Raw genomic sequence first — 23,670 nt, forward strand, 5'->3', positions numbered from 1 at the left:
TGGCACAAACACCAGTCATACACCCAGCCCCTCAGCTTAACAAAACAAACCCCAGCAGGTGTCACCATGTCAGCACATACTGCTGCTACTGGTTGCAGATTTCCAGCAGCAGCAGCTCACCTTTTACATGCTTCTGACCAGAGTATTTCTACTCTAATTAGACAGAGTGGCTAATACCTGCAAATGCAAGCTGTCTAGAAAAAGAGAGCAAGATGCAAATACCATCTGAGACAAGCTCTTACATATAAAAGCTTTTACATTTAAATCAGCCTCTCTAACAAAATGCATGGCATTTCTTACATTCACTAATTGAGCTCATGTGAGGGAAGAAGGAGCATTAGTTTTGCATTCCAGTAAACAGCTCCCTACTAGTGCTCTTAAATTATTACAGATTATATGGATGTTCTTGTTTTGTACTGCTTTGGGCTTGAAAAAACAGGTTGCTAACTACTACCACTAAGCAGTACAGTTACCCAGTTTCAGTTCACTGGCCTGTCAACTCCTCTGTTACTGCAGCTTGTTAGAGCTTCTCTTCCAAAGTAGGTCTCAGAAGGGATGCTATGGAACTCAGTAGTTAAGAGACACTGGTTATTATTTATTAAAGCCTTCCTTAGCTGACGCATAGGTAATTTTGGGTAACATTTTAACAATTCATCTTCACATACTGCTTCCACTATATATGACATGGCAGCCACAAAACCAACAACAGATAAAACATTGCCAAACATAAGACTGAAAATTTTAATGACTTAAATTTGTACAGATAGGCATTTTACAGTTTGTTGAATTGCTCCACATGAGCTGTTTATATAATCTTTCTTAAATTTCCACAAATATTAACCATAGTTTCAGTGTGGTGCACTAAACCCTGAAAAGCAGAATGCTGTTAGCCACAGCTATGGAACATGCCCGTCACCATAAAAGCCCTCACCTGGAGTCAGCTTCCTTTTTCCCCCCAAGTGCTTGTTCATTCTACAAGCAGGACTATCAACTAGTCTTCTTCCTCCAAGCATGGTCAGGACAAGTTAACCACCTGTTCACTGGTCAGGAAAAGTAGTGACCACTGCAGGCAAAGTACAGTTTTGGCAGGTAAAAAACCATGTTATTTACACATTGAGAAAGTTGCCTTCATTTCCATAGGAATCGATTATACAAATAAATGTTCACAGTAGTAGTAGCTTATGCCAAACCAAAAATATACATTTGATGTGTACAAATTTTTAAAGCTTATTACAGGCATTGCAAACTTAATTACATTAAAATATTTTCAATGACATAGCTACAATTTAGGAAATGGAATGTTATCAACAAGATTTATCTATTCATTAGCGTTGATGTTTGTACATATTTAATCCAAGTATGCAGTATTTTTGTTCAAGTTACCATGAAGAGGACAACACTGTAGTGATCCTGGTACTATACTTCAGCTTAGATGATCAAAAACAGTGACACAACTTTCACCAACAAATTCAGTCCTTCTGATGATGCAGATTTATATGCTGCTTTTACTCCACAACAGTGAAGTTACACCCTGTCACCCTTTTTTCAGGGAAAAACAAGACAGCTACACAAAATAACAGTAGAGTAGAATGGCTTTACTGAAACTTTGGAGAAAGCTTGAGATCTACAAGTGTTTTGCACGTTCTCTTCAATGAGCTTTTTTTAAAAAGCATAACTTACATTAAATATTGGGGAGACCACACAATACATTACACCAGATTTGCAGTACCTGAAAACTACCTTGAATTTCAGTCCATATTAGTCCAGTTTAGAGGCACAAGAAAACTAGAGCACTTAAACACAGTGTTTTGTAACTTGAACTATTTTTTTCTTGCTAAAATGCAGATACAGGAATTCAGTCTCTACGTTCTTGTTCTTCCCACCCCAGCAGCAAAGCAATCAATCATCCCTCCCCCAGTTTGCTCACAGAATGTCGCTTTTCAATACTTGTTCCTGTCAAGCTGAATTAAAAGTCTTACACAACTGAAGAATTTTAAGGACCATGTAGGAACAGGTGTTGTCTGTTGGGAGGGATGAGGGGGCAAGGAAAATCAAGACTTTGGTCCTCCCAGGTCTCTACTAGATACTGGTTAAAATTTCCCATTTGACACAAAGAATTTTATAGTTGTTTTTCTATCTAGCACACACTAAGTCCGGCATATTATACAAGACAGTATCTTACCTAACCTGATGATTTATACTATGTTTGAGGTTAACTGTGCTTAGCATAAAGGAATAAAAAAGAAATAAATGGAAGGAGGACAACACAAGGCTAGGAAGACTATAAGCTAGACAAGGAAAAACTACTATTTGCCATGTGTGAAATTTGTTTTGCAGCTGGCTAAGTTCACCCTCCAAAGAGCTAAAGAACCAGTCAAAAAGCACATATTGGAAATAAATATTTTAAAATTCTTTCTATATTCAAGTATTAGATAAATTATATGAGACTGTTTGAGAAATGTTAGGCCAACGATTAACTTTAAAAACAAAATCAGTAGAAACATCATCCAGAAAAAAGGCTAGTTAAAATATAGATATGTCAAGCTATGAAGCTTCAATTAGTGCAGGTAATTTTATATTAAATCCAGATATCCAGAAATATGCACAATAGAATCATCCCAGTTTTCATAAAAGTTTAGAAGGTAGATGACAAAATTGCACTTAATTCAGAATTAATTCAGATATAGCAAGTCATTCCCATTCCTTGCTGATCCATTTATCAGAAAAAGGGAACCATGTTATAAAAGAGCAAGTTAGTTCTGTACATTCTATTTCACTTTTCAACATTTGGTCATAAACAAGGGCCACGCAGTTCTACTATCTGTCTTGACGATCGGAATCAGATATCCTTACATCCGATGCAGACAAATCTAATACAGGATTTACAAATCCAGCATATTCTGAATTGCCATTATCATCCATTTCAGCGCTAACAAAGTCATTCTCCCACTCCAAGCCGTTGGAATCGTCAGAGGCCGAAGCTGGATTACTTCCTGGCTTCTTGCTATTAAATTTCAGTGCTGCCCGGAGTATATCTTCTTCTGTTCTGGAGCGTTCTCGCATTGGGATCATTCTGTTCATGCCTGCAATTTAAGACATGTTTATGAGAGACATAATTTTGAGGGAAGTACCTTTACATTTGTGTTAGAACATCCTAAGAAACAACATGAATCCTTTAGAGATCCAGACTCTGGTAATTTCTCTGCTGAGCATCACTGTATTTTTTCTGGTAGTGTTCACATTAAACCCATCATTTGCAGTCAGTTTTGGCCCAGATGAACACAACAGACAGTGATGCTGTTTTACACAGTTCTAAGGAAGACTGACACCACAATGAAACAACTCACTAGCAATGTTTTTCTCCTATATATTACATAATGATTATGCACCACCAGTAGTAGTACATAATTATGCCTAGTTCAGGACCTAGACATTCCCACTGAAGAACCTCCTAATCTGACAACTTTTGAGCCAAGCAATGTCATCCTCTGTTACTTAGTGGTTGTTTTTAAAAGGCTAATACCCTTTCAAAACAGCAGTTCTTCTCTGCTTTGTGTTCAGTCCCTGTACAGCTTTGTCTACCAACAGTAAAAATGTGTGACTAGACCATAAGTGAATATCCCAGATCACTAAGCCCACACACACACTCAGTCTCCACAGTAGATTTTGACAGCGCACACAGTAACTAAACCTCTTATCGCAAGCAAGCAGTCAGCCCCTTCAGGGAGATGGTTTTAATACACTTAAAGTTGGGCCAGATCTGCCACAAATGTGCTAAAAACTACTCAGTCCTTGCAAAAACACTTCTTTCAAATGACCATATTCCTTCCTTTGCAGCCATGAAAACAAGCTGTGTTCTCAATCATAAGCAATTTTCCTTTTTATGTTTTTGGGTTTGGTTGGTTGGTTTGTTTTGTTTTGTTTTTAACGTAAGTTTATCTTACCATGCCTTCTGCTCGAGATTTGAGGTTACTAGGGAGGAGAGATAACTGCCATTACAATGACCCACTCTTAAAGACTATTCCCCTTTGTAGAGCACAGGCTAGTAGGAATCAAAACCAGAACTATGCAGTAATTCTGTTCTGTGGTTTTAGGCAGTTTTCAGCCCTCCTCAGCACTTACTGTTTAGTTACCTCAAAACCAGATCAATACTTATGGCTAAGTCAATGTGACAGTGGTAAGAGAACAATGAATAGCAAACATCACAACCTGTTAATCTTACACACTGAATTACATTTCTGAACAACAAGGATAATACAAGCTTGTATGCCACAAGACCCTTCACCAGTCAAATGAACAAGATAGTTTCACATGCAGGTAGATCAGAGACAGTTAAATCTTTCAAAACAGGTTTCCAAACTAGGTATTTTAGTGCTCTTGACAGTGCTAAACATTTAAACTACACAGTGCTAAACATTTAAACTACACAGTGTGTCAAAAAAGTCTATGAAAGCAAAAAAAAGTCTGCTATGCATTAGCTAAAAGAAATCCTAGCTTTTTTGGTGAGGTGCTCAAGAGTCAAAGTCTCAAAATTTTGGATTAACTTTGAAACAAAGACAAGAGCTTATGTAGATTTACTAAGAGCAGCAGAAAAGATCTGTAACAAATAGCAGCAGCAATTAGGATAGTGGGGATACCCACCCGGAACACAGACCCAGGTCTCCAGTAGAAGTTATAAGAGAAGTAATTAGGGCTTAAGAAACAATGCTTCCCAAGATACTTTGGTCAGAGACTCCTGACCAACTTCTACATTTTAAAACAAAGAACAAGCTGTTCCTGCTGCCACTGGCTCACAAGAGGGCACCATTTCTTTACTATTAGTTTTGCGGTGAGTTCCTGCCTTTTGTGGCTAACTTGTGGAAAGACTCAAGGATCCAAATAAATTCCTTTATTAGACAGATAACCACATGTATCAAAATAAGCAATTTTCTAGCTAAAAATAATTTACAGTTTAATCATGACACACTTGACAGATTCCATCAGAATTACTTTTTAAATCACCTTCCCCTTTGAAAACAACAGATTTACAATCAACAGATTAAACTATCAGCATTTTTAACTAGTAAGTTCAGAATGAAACTGAACAGCAAAATAAATACCTTCTTCATCTTCCCACTCTAAATCTAATGAAGTGCTATCATCATTCCCACTTGTCGATTTTGTTTTGGTCATTAAGTCACAACTGCTCTCTGTGTTGGGTGTCAGCACTGTAGCATCAGATGAAAGTCCTATGTAAAAAAGATATTTTGATTTCATCAACATACTTGAGTTTCAGGTTCAATAGGCAAAACCAAACTTACTTTGAAAGCTTTTATTGTGCTTTATGGCCTTTAAAGCTCAGGAACATTTGAAAAAGCACTTCACTTCAAAGAGCATATGGCAGCTTTTTAACAGTCAACATCATGAAGATACTACAAGAGCACATTTAGCAATACCATCTAATTAGAACTATGGAAGAATTTAGTAAGCTGTAAACTGGACTTGTGTGCAGACTTGCCAAAAAAACCCCACCAAAACCAAGACCCAACCCTCCCCTGCAAAAAACCCCAAACTACAGGCAGTAGAATTACTGTCAGTCCTCCAGCTTCTTAGTAACTATCACATATTGCCATCAAAACTTATGGATATAAGTTTGTAAAATGGTTTTCCTTTAAGTTGTTAGTGAAATTTTTAAATACAGGCAGCCAAATCCTCTTTTGCACTTCATTTGAGAACAGTTAACCGTTAATATGATTGTAAGTATTTTGCTAAGAAATGATTAAAAAAAGCTATAGGCACACATTTGCATCTTTAACACACAGTTAGGTTTTACAAGAAAAGAAGAGTTCAATACATTGATGTTGCCTCCATAAAATAAAATCCACGCACAAGACTTGTTTGCTTACAGAACTTGCTTTTGAGAACTGGAAGTGTTTCTTGAACACTTGAAGCATCAGGGATTAGAGAAGAAAAGTTTCTATCAGATTTTTTAATGCAGATGTATGTATACATGTTTGATATATATTATGTGTGGGTGTATCTATATAAAAAATAAGCAATGTTTATCTAGAAAAAGAAATGGCACTCTGCTCCTCAGAGTCACTTGACATTTAAAGACAGGCATAAGAAAAGGAAGACTTACTACTACTTCGAAAAGCTTCATACTGGAATTTTGTATTTCTTAAGAAAGAATCAAGATCTTCCTCTGCCACACAGCTGTAAGAACAATGCAGGTATCCTTTTTAGCTTTATAAACCTCTAGGGATGCCATAAAGAAGATACATTAATCCACATGCCCCCCAGTTCTATGCTAGAAAGCACATACACCTTTAACATCTTTATAAAATGATCTACAGAATGCCTTTCCAGTCCTACTCATCACATCCTCTCAGTCTGAGCTTATACTCAATTTTTAGTAGTTTTCTCGGTTAAAAATGAATTAACTTGTCACAAAACAACTCTTCCTTTCTCATTCTTTGTCACTTCAGATAATGCCTCCTTAATTTTCAATTCCTTTTTTAACTAGTGAATTCAAATCCTGCTAACTGCAGTCCTTTCATTTCTAAACTCTGGCTAGTTCCTACTCATGCCATAAGACCTCAGTTTTCACAGCTCCTTTTCTAACTGTACTTCCCTAAGTGAAAATCCCTCCCATCCCTCTTTCATTCAAAAAAAAACAGGTGTTTAATTTTAGAGTTTTTTCTAAACTCAAATACTGTTCCACAATAAATTTCTTTGGGGCATTTTTTGTGGTTTTGGTTTTGTTCAGTTTTGTACGCAGTCCCATAGCTACAGTGAAAACTAGAACAAAGGCAATCTACCCCCTAATTCTTCAGATTAATAGTAATGAGTTTGCATTCAGGAACTATTCAGTGTTAAGAAAACTGCAATGAATTAAAACAACTCTGACTTAGAAATACTGTGTACAGAAGGTTTGAAAAACACACTGAATTTTTGTGAAGGGAGATGAGGACCAGGAGTAAAGAGTCACGGTTCTCTGTTAACATTAACAAAAATTCACATCTTACCTCTGAAATTCTCCATTATTAACAGCATGGGCTCTCTGTGTTATCCTTTGCTGTCTACGTTGCTATTGAAAGAAGTAAATTGTTGAAAAAGCTGAATGCAATCACTCAGAGTAACATACTATATAAGCATTCCTTTAACTGCGACATTTTAGAAGGAGCACTGTCCTGGCCCTTGGAGCAGTCGAAGTCTAACTCAGGAAAAGACTGACTTTCATTCAAATAAAGATCAAATTTTGTGATACTGAAGGGACTGTTACATGCAAGCGGTATTGTTTTCCATCTCAGCAATCTCTCCATTTAAGAGGGGAGCTTTGTGAACAAAAGCTCAACGTTTTAACCTATTTCACACACTCAAAAAAACCCATCGCTGTCTAGAAACACGTGAACACCACCTCATTCACAATTGCATCTGTCCTTTATTGCCTTATCTTAAGCCACAAGTATTTTCAACAGAACTAACACCTGGGTTAGGTTTGATTTGTTTTGCTCTGTGCACCAGAACAGTCAGCCTACCATTTAAAAGGAAATATTTCCTCCGTGTCCTTTTATCTCTGTGCAAAGCAACACTGCCATCTCCTCTGGTTGTCTGTATCAGCATTAAGTGCTTCATTTATGTTCATAAAAGCTCTTGCCTTGCTGGGCCAAAAGTATTAGTACCTCTACACTCTTAAGGTAAAAAGCTTTCATGGTATCACTAGGCAAAAACAGTATGAAAAATGCAAGACAGAAGCCATAAATGCATTTATTTTGTAGTTAGAAGAGAAACAACAGACGTTGTTGGATGGAAGTAGGGTTCGGCTTGAGTTAAAAAACTTAAGTTGTCTCTTTTCCCTGCCTTGAAAAAGTGAAAGCATGAAAACTGGGCACATCAACTACATGATTAAAGGTCAATCAGTTATGAAGCAGTAATTGTTCTAGACTAAGACAAAAATGAACGAGCTAGTTTTATAGGCAAGTCTGATGTATCTAGCTACTGTATTGTCTGAAAAAAAAAAATAATCTATTCTCAGCCTTCATTACCCAGCAAAAGAAAAGCAGGAGTAAATAAACCATTATTTTTAATGTCAACTTAAACTTCATCTCAGAATTGCTTTTTGTAGGGTAAATAGTCTTGTGACATAACTGCATTGGATCAGCTAGCATTTTTCAATCCAAGACTATGATGGGTTTGTTTCCTGGCACCCTTCCCACCTTGGGAATTTAAATAATTAAGTATCAGAATCAGCAGATTGAAACCAGTAAGGAAATGGGCAGTATAAAAGTAGTAGAAATATCACGTAATGGTGGTTAGAGGCAAGAAGACTTCGGTACACAGTGAGGAAGAGATAGGAATTGGCATCAACATAGCTAACAAATCTGTAAAAATCAGTTACTGACATAAGCAACAGTTTTCTTTTAAGATCCATATACTCACAAAATTATCTACCCATTTTGCCAGGTCACATACAAATATCTGGCACTGTAAGTTCCAGGATACACACACATTAAAATTCTCCACTGTTACAAACCCTGCCCACAGAGAGATGAGTTATGTAGTCAAAAATGGCTTCTAGTTTCTTTAAAAAGGTTAAATGATGCATCTCTATACAAAAATGCATTCTTAGAAATCCTTATAATCCTTGTGGGTTGGGGGGGGGGAGGTTTGTAAAGGAGATAAGTGGTACTAATTTTACAAGTGGAGGAAACTCAACTCTCTACAATGCATTCTATCTGAAGTCCTGACCAAAAGAGATGCATATTAAAAAATACTGAAAGACAAGAAAAATAGCATTTCTTGCACAGAACTTCCACAAAAAGCAGTTAAAACCAAAAACCAACCTACTTTTGCTGACTTTATATAGACCAAAAGTGTTAAAAAAAGGCAGGCAAAAAGAGTCAGAAAGAATTAACCCTCCCATACCAAATGACAGGAAGCTAGAGAAATGTGAGATGAGAACTATACTTAGCAACATAAATACTACATGAAAACTCAGTCATCGCTATCAGTCTGAAAATAACAATTTTCAATTCACTCTTCTGAATATAGATGATAGGCTGGGGTTAAAATCCCCCCTATAGCTATTGTGGACTTCAGACTTTTGATTAGTCTAAATCTGACTTTCAAAAGTTTACTTCTTAAAGGAACACATATCACATGTTTAGTGGACTGTCTCCTTGAACATGCTACAACCCCAGCCATACACATTATAGATGGAGAGATAGCAAGAAGTGAAGATGTTCATTTTAACATGCACATTTCCAGCAACCTGAGGTTTGTGAGAAGACATACTTTAATGGCTTAAGATGACAAAAGTATTAAATGCACCAATAACATGTAACTCTGAACTGCAACATGAAAACCATCAATAATAAATACTCCCAGGATACAGAACAGCACAGGTTTTCAAAAAAGCAGGAAAACATAACATTGTTCTTGTTTTGCTTGACCAAGCTCCAAAAGCATGCACACCAGACATGTGGAAGTAGGCACAGATACATTAAAGGCTACTGTTAAGTCATTACTGGACTTGGGCTACTACACCTACAAATCACAAGAGTACAGAACAACTCAGGTTGGAGGGGACCTCAGGAGGTCAGCTAGTCCAACCTCCTGCTCAAAGCCAGGTCAACAGTAAATGCAGATGACTTCAAAACACCATGTTATCACAAACCAGAGATATGGAACAATTAAGTGCACAAATATACAAAGGACATTTTACAAATCTAAATTGTGTCACAGTATGCTTAATTTCAGGGTTTGTTTTTTTTTTTTACTAGAAACAGTCACAATCACTTTACATTAAAGATCAGTAACTTCTATATAACATAAGAAGTCTGTGAAGCTAATTATAGATTAAAATCATACATATCATTTTCAAAATCTATACTCTGCAACAGAAGCTCTTTCAAACAACTCCAATCATTTTCAGCTGTTCTTTGAAATCATATTTCTTTCTCTACAGGAATTTACAAGCCAAAGCAATTTCCTCATTACATTTCCTGAGATGTAAAGGATATTAGGAAAGTCTGCATACATAGAAACAGAACAGAAGCTCTGATATATATTGGGGTCTTTTTCCCCTCACCTCCAAGAGCTTTTTCTGCTTTGCTGCCCTGGCTGCTTCACGTTGTGCAGCATATAAAGCCTCTTCTTCTATTCTTAACTTCTCCTCTTGTAAGGCTAACTGTATATGAACAAAATAGTAATGGTTAACAAAAGCAGAACCTATCTATCTTCCTATGAATAAAGCTGTAAGTTCAATAAAACAAAAGAGCTACTAGAAAATAAAAATAAAATAAAATTGACTATAGCTAAACCATTTTTCTTCATTAGCTGAATCTAACAGCTTCCCCCCACCAAACATCCCAAGAAATTTAGATAACTAAACATTACCCTATTGAATAAGCATAATTACTATCAAATTGCTGTAAATGCATGTTGCATTTTATTATGAACTGCACAGTAAAAGACTTCAATCTTTTCAGTTGCATATTTCATTGGTACTTAAAAAAATAATTCTCACTTTCTATGTCATATTCCACATCATATTCCATTAATTGCTGCAACACTACAGCAAAACAAGTTGCAGATTTTTTCCTTAATAAAAGCTCACAAGGAAAGATGAATCAAGTGTATGCCCCATTTTGCCTTGCATAAAACAAATTCTAATTTAACAGCTCTCAGTCAGAGCGCCAGCCTATTCACTCCATTTTTCAGCTAAGAGGCTATTAAACAGAAGCAATCTCCGATACCAACTTAGTTGCGCAGCAATCTTTGTGTACCTTGTAGACTAAAATATGCAATCTGATGAACAAAACCCAAGTGTTTTATTCAGGCAAATGGAATCTCCTTGTGTTCATGGTTGATTTTTACTTCGAAAGAAACGCTATCCATACCACACTAGTCCTTATAACCGCTTACCTCTGACTGAAGTTTCATATCAACAACTCTCTGCTTTTCAGCAATGGAGTCATAATGTCTGTCTTTCAAGTCAGCAATTTCTTCCTCAGTCAGAGGTCTAAAAGTATGGGAAAAACACAAAAAGGCTCCATCTATTATTTACGCATGACAACCCTAAGCTGCACTTAAACATACCCACCACAGTCTTTCTTGACTGGTCCTTTAATGCAAGTTCAACAAGCTGCGCTTTTGGCCTGCTCCTCCTGAGAGCAGAGCTCCAAAGTCCCAGTTTACTCAAGACAACACTGTCTCTCCTCACTCTTACAAAGCATTTTTCCTGTCTTTACAGAAAGCATATTTTCAAAACATCACATGCTAACAGCACTACTAGAAGAGAATGGGTAATATCATTGTCATGTAAATCTCACTTTATCTTACTTGTTTCAGTCCCTTGATTGTACATTGTTCCCCTTTCATCTGTTGCCTACTTTATGTCTACTTTCATATATCTAACCAACAAGACAGCAAAAGCATTATTATAATTTGCTATATTGCTTCTTTGGGACCATTGACAGGGAACAACATTTTGGGAACTATCAAACTTCAATACAAAATCTCTAGAATTAGACAAAGTAAGTGTATACTTTGATGCCTTCAAACATTTCTGTAGAGTAGACCTCTATGTTTCTCCTGCTTACATAAGTATTAACACACAAAAACTTCACTGGAGGTGTAGCACTAACACCTCTGTAACTTTAAATGCAGACCTTGGGTACAAGAATAAAGATTCTCTTTGCAACATACCATTTTAACTATCTTAAATAGTTTTTACATGATGCATTATCTAAACTGTTTTGACATAGCTAAGTGTTAAGGTTAGTTTGACCTGTGTTCTTTCCATGTATCTGACAACTAAAAAGGCAGAAAGGGTTTTCACAGGAACTCTGAAAAATTTAATAGCCACAGTCAGAGAGCAGAGGGAAGGTGAGGTCTTGAATCGCAAAGTCTTACCTGTGACTGCTTCCTGGGCTTTCTCCCTGTTAAAAAAAAAAATCTGAGTTTGAGAATCCCATCAATTAATCAATTTTAAGATACTAAAAAAATACAAAATCATAGTTTCCCCCATATATTGACTTTACAATTATGGGGGAATCCCATTTTAAGTTGGAATTTAAACAAAAATCTTGTTATGCAATCAGCTGAAGTGGCTGACCAAGTAAAATAAATCAGTACGTCCAACTGAAAATAAATCTTCCAGTAGTGTATTTCAGGAACCAAACTATTAGTCCTCATGTCTTTACATACAGGTATTGAAAGTGTGGTGTGTCCCCCACCCACTATCAAGCTGTATTAAGTTTAAGAGTGAAATTTTAAGGTCAACTATTTTTCCGAAGTACTGCTCAGCCAGTTTACCCATAACTGTAAAGACAGAGCAGTCCTAAAACTTTCCTCAGCAAAGCAACCCAGGTCCATTTATGTTCTGATAGAAAGCATTTGCTGAGGCTTATATAAGAGATACCAGAGGCAAATTCTCCTTCAAGCCTTCCCTCCCCTGCTTTTCCCCCTCTTCTTTTTGCCTTCCTAATGTCTATAGTGCTCTCTTCCTGAAAGTGTTACTTCCCATACTCCCCCCAAAGTTCTCTTCTCTCAGGTCTTCAACTCTACCAAAGTGTTGAATATTCATTCCTAGAGCAAACAAAACTCAAAAGTAAAAAGAAAACCTCTGATTTAAGTCTACAACATAGCCTAAAGTGGGAGGAGGATACAGATCTTGAAATAATTTAAGGGTTGTACTAGGAGGCTTCACATTATGATCCAGGTACCTACCTCATCACTTTCCACTAGGTTCTCAAACTGCAGAGAAAGAGTAAACAATCTTTACAATTCAATTTAACAAGTCACTAAACACATACAGCAATTATGACAACATAGGTAATATCTGACTTGTAAAAACACTACTCCAATGGTAACAGTGGGGCTGTGCTAGCATTTGTGAAAGCCTCTACTTTCAGGGGAAGTATTACTTTCAGAGTAGGACCTATCTTCTTACCAGTGCTTCTTTTCTTAAATATTATATTCGCCTAAAAGGAGAAGAGTCAAAATCAAAAAACATTCATGTATTTCACTACAATGTATCCGACGGCCCTGATAAAAATGAAATCTCAGTAGCTTATAAGATAGTTAATAATTCTGTGCATCTGAAGCATGACAGTGCAAGCAGTGGAAGGAATGGTATGGCTCTGACATACACCAAAGCACCTGCTCAATTTAAAAACACAGAAGGTGTAAGGGGTATACATAACCTCTACCTCACATGACAACTGTGATGCATATCAGAAAGTATTTGAAGGGGTATTTAATTTACAGAAAACAGTTGCTTTCCACCCAGAATTCTCAAAACGAACAAGCAAGAACCCCTCTCCCAGCTTTGCACATAATCAATGTCAGTAAAGGCATCATAATGTTTAATGATAGGAAGGCAAAAGCACCCAAACTGGGCCAGAACAAAGCATTCTAAGCTGCACCAACTCATCCAGCAGAAGTTCAGCTATCACATAAAAACAAAGCAATGGAAGCTCTCCACACTACTTTCAGTAATCACATGTGTAGTCAATACCTCAAACAGAGGTCAGTACCTACAGCAAGACTCCTTACTGACCTGCCCACTGACTAACTGCTGTAAGCAGAACATGAACAAGAATTTGGGAGGACAGAACCTTCTTTTCCCCATCATAGTTCTGCTGCAGGAACACTCTCACAACTGGAAGTTGTGTGCTAAAACAGATATCCCTCACCATATACATCCGTCCCCTTCCTTGAACACCAAAGCAGTGATTACAGTTATTAGCGTTATTCTCCATAATGGGGGCAATCTGAAAGGTCTAGGACTTTTAGACCATAAGGAACACTCAGAGAAAGTAAACCAGGTTATTCTGAGAACCCCAGCTTACACAAATTAACCTTACACTACCCTTGGCAAAAAGGGGTGGTACTTGGTGGCCCAAAGGACCTCTGTAGTGAGCTAAGCAGACTACAAATACAACTAACTAGAAAGTAACCTCATCAGATCCTGGATTTTTGTAGAACCATATTCATGATCCTGCAATCAAGATCTAAGTATCCTGCACTTAACACAAGCAGAAAAGAAAAATCACTCCCAACACAGCAGTGATGAAAGATGCAATAGTCAGACTTCAGAATGCTCTAGCGGTATCAGATCACAACAGATCACAACTTCTCTTCTTTCCAAATGATAGCTTAAAGTGAGATCATTCATGTTCAGAGCTGCTATAAGAACCACTATCTTGCCACCAAGTGCTGCATCAATTTGGTCTGGAAAAACCCAGAATATTTCAGTGCACATCAACTGCAGAAAACATTAAAGGCATTGCTAGAATTCAGCTTCCTCCACTTTTTGTTCTTTAAATTGCTAAAAATGTAAGCACTCACCTCTATAGTGAAGTGTTCACCTGTTGAACATGTTCTAAAATACTTTGACCTAGAAAAATAAGTCTACAGTTACATTATAGAATAGTCTTCAATTCACAGCAGAAGGAAGACAAGCCTGGTAATTTTAAATAGCTTTTGAATTATGTTAAGTATATGTTAACCAGCGCTCTGCATCACTACCAGAATAGAAAAGAGCAAAAGCATGTAAACACCTTCTTTAGAACTAGAGATAAGACAAACACCCTTAAGTGCAAAGAAATCACTTACCAAGATGCTGGACTTGACATTTACAGACATTTAGTGTGTCCTGCAATTTCTTTGGTACATTTTTCTCAAAAGAAAAACATTGTTCCAGGCAATTTCTGAAGACACTGTTGCTCATCATGGCACTTCACTCTTTACTAGCATAGCACCTTGTACAACATCAAGGTTAAACAATTTTATTGACAGCTTGACACAGCTGGAAGGTTGAACCCCAGAGAAAAGTGTCTAGAAGGAGGTCAGGACAATACTTTTCAGCTACCAAAAATTACTCACAGTCTGTAACTTTACACAGGGAATCAGCCTCCACCTTGATTCTTTAGCTGTCTTAACAGTGTCCTTTATAAAAAGCACCACAGTATTAAGTTACCTGAACACATTTTTACCTAGTGAAAGAGGTTTGGCTATCATCCAAAAGCATTCAAATGTATTCTGGTGCTTCAGCATAACATCCATTTCAAACTATTTTAAAAACCAGAGTCTCCAGTTGCAAGTGCTGACTGACAACAGGAATAAACCCAGGCCCTCAGGCATTTCCATACTTGTACAAAAGATCCTTCTGTACTCGCAACCAACACCTACTTCTACTATACTAAAAGCAACACACCAGCCAAAGCCTGAATTATTTTAATCATATCCTATTTCATCTCCATCACATTTTTCTTTGGAAGTCAGTTAGGGTACATCTCCCCTGGCAACTTGCACAACCCACTTGTTGCGCAGCCTTTCCTTCTCCACAGCAGTGTACCTCACACTGTGGAGCTACCACCAAGGAACTGTTACAAATTGATTCATTGCTATGAAACCAGAGGTGAAAGACCACTTGAATCCATGCACTACATCACAAGTATCACTGGGATGCATGGCATGAATGCTTGTAGTAACTTCAATGCTACCCCCCTGTGAAACAGTGATACTGGTTTCTGTACAGCAAAAATAATCTAATATAATAAAACTGATACAGGAAATTCTTTCAGGACTATCAATGTTGTTAACAAAACTATAATTCCAGTTTACAGCATCAGGCATTAACTAAATTCTGCTCAACTTCACAAACACATGAGCTGCAGTCAGATTAGTTGCAAAGTAGGAGCAGCAAACCCATAGAAAACTAAGACAATGCAGTGCAAGCTTACTCAATGAAATTACAGGAGCCCAACAGCAATGACATGAGCTACACTTTCTGCTACCTGCTGAACAGGGACTCTAACAAAAGACCTAATTCTGTGCCAGAGTTTGCCCTTAAATCCCAGAGCAACTATGGAAGATTGAGGTCATTAGGGACAGAAATGGAAGGCCCAACAGCTTCACCCCCATATATAACTCCAACTGCAATAATAGTAACCTATAAAAATGTGTACAGCTTTTATTATTCTTTAAGCTCTACTGCTTCATTATTTTCTAACAGGCTTAAACATTTAGGTTTGACAGGTACTAGAGAAAACAGTTCAGCTAACAGGCCACAGGACCTATAGAGACAGTCAGCTCAATCTTCAAAGCTATCAGAGACACTAAATTTTCAGCACTCCATACGTACACATGCTTTATTCTCCTTTTACGCAAAGTCATGTCACCTTTTATTTTAAAAAACCCAACCAACTTATACAGATTGTACGTGGGGGAAAAAGTCACTAAAAACGAGCATTTAATCTATTACAACCAGGGCACGAGTTAAAATTTTTCTACACTAGTGACAAAAAGGATTGTTTCAATTTTACTACATAACCCCTCCCAATCTAACCAAACAAATAACCTAGAGAAATATTTATTCTTCTCTTTTTTTCCACCACCCCCTTTAAACACTCCTCTAGAAGTAGAGAGTGTTGAATATAGTGACAAATTAGCTATGACCCACTTTCTAATTACAGCTGCAGCTTGTAGTACTTCAAGCAAAACTATTTCAGCCCAAGCATAAGGGCACTCCCTTAAAGTTACCAATTGAAAATTTGTATTTTTACAGAAAGTTAAACTTATACTACACTAAAGAAGGTTTTGGTGTTTTCATGTCTCTTACACATGCTTAACATGAAACTAAAAATCACTGCAGCAAGTCATACATAGATCTCCCACAACTTTAAGCACAATTCCAAGCAAAGGCAGTTTATCTTGCACAATATAAACACTTAAAAAGTGTTAAAAACTGTATACTTAATTATTTAATTCAGAGTTCATTTCTTACAGTTAAATCTTGGCACATCTAAGAATAATGAAGCACTAGTTTGGGTGCGGGGAAATGCAAGCAATTAAAATAATCACAATTAACTTCATAAGCTACATGATTGTATTATGCTGTTCCAGAAGTGGCCAAATCTGCAGAATTTGGTAGCTATCCAACTTGCAAACTTGGAAAATTTAAGACACATTTTACAGTTTTGTTTTTAATACAATTGCCTGCCCCTCCCACCGCACAGTGGAAGGAAAATGCCCAAATTGCTCAACACTCCTATACTGTTCTGCAAACTACCAGCACACCCAGAAAGCAAAGATGCTCTGGGACATGTGCCAGCTAACTGCAAGAGGTAGCACTGACCATCTTTTTTTCCATACACTGATCCCTGTGTACAATATTCCAGGTTCAGGCTTCAAAAGCCAATCCAAATAGATGCAGCCCCTTCAGTTGGAAAGGTTTAGTTTCTGTACTCCTGTAATTTTCTCCTCAGACTTTCACTACAGGCTATGCAACACCTAAGGAAATGTGCATATACGATTAATTTTACTGGTAAGGACAGTCTGATACTGGACTAAATGAGTAGCTAAGCCATCATGACAAACAAACATCTCCTTTGAGAGTACACTTAATTTCTTCATTAATTCCCTGCCATTTAAGAGAAGAGCATTGCTCGTCTGGGCATCAGCATCCACATTTGCCATTCTAAAACCTAAGCAAGCAGTAAGCCAGTGGTTACACAAAAGGCACTGAAACACACAAAGTCTGGCTAACAGGACAGTAATTTCAGTGACCATCTGCCAAAAACCAATTGGAGACTAAGAGGCAGTGTGGCAGGAAGCTAACAAATGACGCTTCACGAATCAAACCTGCACCAAACCTCAGTACTAGAACAGGTATCTGACAATGCAAACACCAATTAATAGACAAAAGGGGAACACAGTATTGCAAACATACAAGCAAGATACAAGGCAGGGAAAAACAACAAATATAGGCAATACTTTAGACCCAAGTGAAAGATAAAAAGATAGCTGTGTAGCTAGAATTTGCTGTCACAGTCAAGACAATCTAGTGCCTTTCTGGACTCTGTCTCCTACCCAGTGTTCCTAAGTCAGTTAAGTCAATTAAAAGCAGCTGGGGGAGGAAATGAAAGACCAGAGAGACCCCACAATCAAAGCATTAATTTACAGGGTAAGTACACATTGCCAGACTTAATTGTCACTACCCTCAACTGCTACAAAAAAAGGTATTAGCCTATGAATGGAGACTCAGCAAAAAGACACACATGAAGCAAGAACCTTTCAAGTATTGCCTGTTTTTCCAAGTGTATAGTACAAGAAACAGACACTGAAGTGCCACCTGTCCAGGCACTTCAGATGTTCTCATACCCTCAGCTAGAGAGAGCTAAGAACACAAGCAGGTATCTTCTGCACACACTGTCCTGGTCTTTCACCCATCTCTGAAAAGTATCCCTAAAAGGTCTTCAGGACAAGCAGAACAGTCTTGCCTGCTAGAGGATGTGAAATGAGGGGCTGTGAGTTCACAGCATGTGAAATACTCCACATATCTGTCTAGAAGGACTTAAATCCTAATACATCAGTCAATAAAAGAGTGCTATATAAGTATCAAATACTGGTAAGCATATGGAAGAAAGCCAGCTCCTTGTACAGGTAATGTATCTCTCCCTGGTTTGCACACTGCTTTTCCATGAACTGGTTGTTGCAGAATAAAACACATTTACAAGAAATATGGAAGTTTATTCAGATTATTCTGCTCCTGATCTTCTGTAGTAGTCACACTTTAACCTAACAGGGTCTCAGCCTCTGCGAACACAAAAACATATTCCAGAAAATAGCGGTTTTCCATCTTTGCACAAACACAGATTTTGACAACTGACCTGGAAAAAAAAAAATCTTTAAACTGCTTCTGGAAAAACAACCCTGAAGAGGGCCAAGGAGTGAGGATGTCCGCGCAGTCAGTGACCCCAAGCCATCCCTGGAAGGATATTACCACCCACCGTGCAAACCGCACAACGCCGAGCAACCTTTGGACGGCATTTCATCAGCCCCAGCTGCCGAGGCAGACCCCGCACACGCCTTTTCTTTCTTTATTTTCCCTTCAACCTACCCGCGCTGCTGCGGGGAGGGGGCGAACACCCGCGGTACCCTCACCCTGGCCCACCTCACCTCCCCGACCTCGTCACCCCACCACCACCACCACCCGCTACCCCAAGGCAGCCCACGTCCCGCTGTCAAAACCCCCCGCGGGGGACGGGGACCAGCTACCCCAGTGCCCTCCAGCCTGGCCGCATCTCCTCACCTCCCGCCGAGGAGGAGGAGGAGGAGAAGGCGGAACCGGGCGGGCCCAGCGCCTCCCCGCCCCGGGGAGGGGAAAGGGGTAGCCGCGCTGCCTGCTTACCCTCCGCCTCGCTGGAGCCGGCTGGCTTCCCTCCGGAAGAAGAGCCCGCAGCACCACTGCGCCCAGCAGTTCCCCATCGCATCCTGGGCGGCGGCTCCTCCTCCTCCTCCCTTCCGGCGGGTTCAAACCGCCCCCGCCATGGAGGGCGGAGAGGAAGGGCAGCCGCTGACCCTACGAAACAAAGGGCCGGGCGGCGGCGGCAGCGGCGGCGGGCGGAGGCTCCGCGCCCACAGCCTCATGGCCGCGGCCGCTGCGCAGAGGCGCACGCCGCATGCCCCGAGCGCTGGCACCGCCCCCAGAGGCGGCGGCTCCGCCCCCTCCCGGGCGCTGAGGGGAAGGCGGCGGCGACAGCGCCCGGGCCCGCCCGCCTGAGACCGGCCTCCGCGGCAAATCTCGGGGTTCCGAGGGCTCCTCTCCTCCAGGACCGGCGCCAAAGGGGCTCTTTTCCCTCCCGGGTGTTGTCTCGAGGGAAGAAACCCAGCGGGGAGGCGAGGTGGAGGTGACCGAGCTGGCTTCTGCGGGTGCGAGCGAGGTAGGGGAGGCCCTGCGGGAAACCCAAGCGGGTGTCGAGGTTCTGTCATCTGGGAAAGACAAGATGGGTAAAAAAAAAAAAAAGGTTTTGCCACAAAGCTGCCTTAAAAGGCAGTAGCATCTCATGATCAACTGTTATCATCACTGCATGCCACAGGTGTGATGGGTTTATTTACATTTACTTTACTACCCTCCATTTCATGCCATGAAGAGACATAAGGTCTGTTGTGAAACCCTTTGTCTTGGCTTGTCTTCACTACAGCTTGTACACTTTATGCAAACAAAAATTGCTTAATAAAAACCGAAACCCCACCATTGTTATTTCAGCCCCAAAACATCATTTGGAGCACCAGACTACTTCATCTGTAACTTCTGTAAGTCTTTGGATACTTCATTATCAAAAACATTAACTAGTTGTTTGTGTGACTCCTCTAAACCCCAGTATGTAAACAACAAGGGCTATCATTATTTGTCTTTCTGAGGTTTAGCTACAAGAACTATGATGGATGATTCTGGCAAACACCACAACACCTGAAAGTTTCTAGCAAACACAGCAGAAAAACAGAATCAGAACTGAGACTGCATTGACATTCTCTAGATGAACATTTGAGAGCTACAGCAGGACAATGTGGAAGGCACACATATAGCCACATGTTATTTGGTATAAAAAGCTAAATAATATGGAAAAGAAATGCCTTTGCCCCATATTCAAAGCATCCAGAATCCATGTTAATAGAAGTCATACGAGTTGCACTCAGCTCAGCATACTGAAAACATCTAACTTGGAAAATGAAACTATCCAGTTATTCATTGGCTTAGATTCAGGGCTGTATTCACTGTAAGAATACCAATTTAAATCTCAGAAAAATAAAGCTTTTGTAGCTATTGACTTAAAAATTCCTCTGCCTCTTTCTTGTTAACCTGGGGCATGTCCTTTCCTACAGCCATGGAAGATTGGAGGAGCTCACAGTAGCCTACATGTGAAAGAAGAAAAGTATTCCAGGGTTCCAAAGGCCAGTATGAAAAAGCATCACCAGTACTTACACTTTTGGGGAAAGGAATCCAGTTCAAGGCCTCTATTGGCTATGGGTATCATATTGTAAGATTAAAAAAAAGTGTCTCCATTTAGCCCATACAAGGAGCTAAACTATTGCAGTTATTTTAACACCCAATAATCCCTCCTTAATTGAGAGGGGCAAGCTGAAAAAAGAAAGGATCAAAAAGTTGAAGCAAGGACAGATTTAAGGAAATAGCAAAATAAATAGCATATACAAAATTACGCTCAGCCTAGAACACCTAGTCATCAAGAGCAGGAGGAACCCCAGCAGCAATACCCCAGCCAAAACTTCCCCAGGAACTCCCCTTCCTCAGCAAACCTTCCCCCTTTATAATGAGCCTGACACGATGGGATGGGCTACACCTGTAGCTACGTCACGTCAGCTGCCCTGGCTGGCTTGAAACTGCTCACAGCCTGCCTGGCTGTCATCCTGTCCCAGCCAAACCAGGACAAAGGGTTTCTCTCCAATTACGGAGACTGAACTTGGTCAATGCCATTGAGATACCAAGGGGCTGTCAAACATACCCAGAGCACAGGTGCTAGATGGCTTAGGAAGGTATCTCACTTGTTTCTCACCACCTTCAGTCTCTCTGGCTATAAATTATAGCACCACACCAACACACGTCATCATAAGTTAACGGTGACGTTCTCTCTATATATAAATAAAGATCTCTCAAAAAAACAAACCCCAAAGCAACCTATAGCCAAAAGAAATCGTTGTCATTTTGAAGTTAGTTGCTGGTGGTAAAAAACAGAATTACACAGCAGCGAGGCGGCTGGAATCTCTGATTAACAGAGATCCCATTGACGCTGGACACTGTCCCTAAGCGAGAAAGGCTAGTTCCCCATATTGTTTGCAATGATTAAAAAGAAAATAAAATTGAAGAACCACCTGCACTGACAAAGCGAGTTTTTGAAGTCTGCTGTGCATGTGTGGTCGTGGTTCGTGCCTTTCACCTAACGAAGCCAAGAGTGTTTATTTCGGCAGTGGAGGAGCTAATTGGTTGCCCAGTTAGCTCTCTGTTAGCTGTGCTGAACAGATGCCAGGACCTAGAGAAGGCACATGCTATGATGATGATGATGATGAGCAGTAGAAAGTGGGAGGAATGCAATAAATTAATGCCAACTCAGCTCTGTTTTTTTTTTGTCCTGGAAACGTGAGGTCAGCCTGAAAGGTGCATTACAGTGATTGCGTACAGGAAGTGAGGGTGAGGGTGAAGGAGAAATAAAAACAACCAGGAATGAATGACAGAAGGTGATGCGTTTCGATGTGACTCGAGAGAAATACGATAAAGGTTTCAGAAAATATTATTGGAATGTATGATGCTGTTTTCCAGGGAATTGGCATTTTGGCAGGGTATATACTGCTCCTGTCCCAAAGAGAAACGTTCCAGTAGTCAAACCTGGCAGGTGTTCATCAATTTCTTTGGAGCAATGGGAGACCATTTCTTCTGGACTGTGCAATATAGGCCGCCAAACTGAGGAGAGAAATGTCTAGGAATTGATTGGTGAAAACAGAATGTTTGTGTTTCTGTGGTTTCAGTTTCCGATTGCTTTCTCCTGCACGCGTCCTGTCGTGCTGCTCGCATCCAGAGCAAGACAATGTGAGCAAAAGACTCCTTCACTGGTGTGCAGTGGAAAGAGCAAGAGAATCTTGGATTAAATCTCAATGGGTAAATACACACGCATGCTTCAGCTTTGCTGGGAGAAGCCTATGTCGAAGGAAACGGGTTACCTCCATGCCTGGTGTTAAGTTGCACATGGTATGTGCAGAAACTGACGTGTTTTCAAAATAAAATGCACAGCAAGGGCGCCGATACAGGCATCCATTTTAAAGCAAATTATTCCACCTTTATCGTTGCCACTTTCCTAGCAACGTAAGCTGCCTTGCAACAGCACGCGGCTGCTCAGGCACAGAATATGCATTAAATGAATTCATACTGGTTTTTCATCTCGGCACTCGGCCCACCGCACATTTTCATGCCAAGACAAGATTGCTTAGTCATTTGTTCTTAATGTGTCTTAATGGCTTTAAGAAAGGAACCTCAAGGGAAAATGCTTTATAAGGCCTTCTTACTCATCATAACCAAGTAGATTTCCAGCATGTCTTGGGCGCTCTCTTAGACTGACTTTGTTAGGAAGGAGTCGAGCATCTCTTGTGCCATCAAGTCACAGATTTGTTTCCTGGCTATTCTTGCCTTCCTCATACCTTGGCCCACCATCAAACAGCAATCCTAGACTGAGGGCACGGGGATGTGGAGGTCTTTGAGGCAGAAGCAGAGGAGGAACTTTTAGGAGCAGTGGGCCTCGAGGAAGAGGAGGCTGTTGTAATTGTGCGACAACCAGGTCATTGAAAAGGGGAACGACCAAAGGGCTTCCCAAAAGGATCTTCGGGTCCTGTGGTGCAGTCCTTCCCTTTTGTGCAGTCGCTGCTGAATACAAAATGTTTTCCTCATCTTCCAAGGAGGATCTGGTCTTAAAACCTTTTAAATAATGAATATAATGACCCCTGTCTAATAGATACAAGGGCAGCTTTTTTTTTACCTTAAATCAGTAGACCTGTTCATCCTGTCTCTAAATGCCTTTTTTTCGCATTTACTTGGAGAAGGATACCACTAACATAGACAAGGCTCCCTCAGGGCTTCGCTGGGTCTTCACTAGTTGTCCGAAATTTTAGTTAAAGATTTGCAGGATGTCATGTTAAAAAAACGGCTCTGTTTTGATACGGCATGTGGATGATTTATTAATAGCCAAGGAATCTCATGTAGCTGACACCCGTACCTACTGCATGCCTTAGCTGAGAAGACTATGAACCCCTCCACCGAAGTTACAATTTTTTTTTATGTGAAGTGTAAAATTCTCCGGCAAGAGGAGCAGCGTTACTGCCCGGGCAGGTTTG

General features: G+C 39.8%; 1 protein-coding gene across 2 annotated transcripts; it reads right to left on the minus strand.

Moving 5' to 3' along the window:
* Positions 1–727: 727 nt before the first annotated feature.
* On the minus strand, positions 728–19,260 carry AP1AR (adaptor related protein complex 1 associated regulatory protein). Of its 2 annotated transcripts, XM_086464043.1 has the most exons (10): positions 19,184–19,260; positions 14,338–14,386; positions 12,715–12,741; positions 11,899–11,924; positions 10,909–11,005; positions 10,073–10,171; positions 7,008–7,069; positions 6,122–6,195; positions 5,100–5,228; positions 728–3,083 (listed from the first exon to the last, which is right to left on the minus strand). In XM_086464043.1, the coding sequence occupies exons 1-10, from the start codon at positions 19,258–19,260 to the stop codon at positions 2,818–2,820; spliced, it is 906 nt and encodes a 301-aa protein (XP_086320169.1). In that variant the 3' UTR covers positions 728–2,817. The 2 variants fall into 2 exon arrangements, with proteins under 2 accessions (XP_086320169.1, XP_086320170.1); XM_086464044.1 differs by lacking the exon at positions 10,073–10,171.
* Between the last annotated feature and the right edge of the window lie 4,410 nt (positions 19,261–23,670).

Source organism: Leptosomus discolor, chromosome 4 (genome assembly GCF_034619465.1).
Source record: "Leptosomus discolor isolate bLepDis1 chromosome 4, bLepDis1.hap2, whole genome shotgun sequence".
In the NCBI taxonomy this organism is placed as follows: domain Eukaryota; kingdom Metazoa; phylum Chordata; class Aves; order Leptosomiformes; family Leptosomidae; genus Leptosomus; species Leptosomus discolor.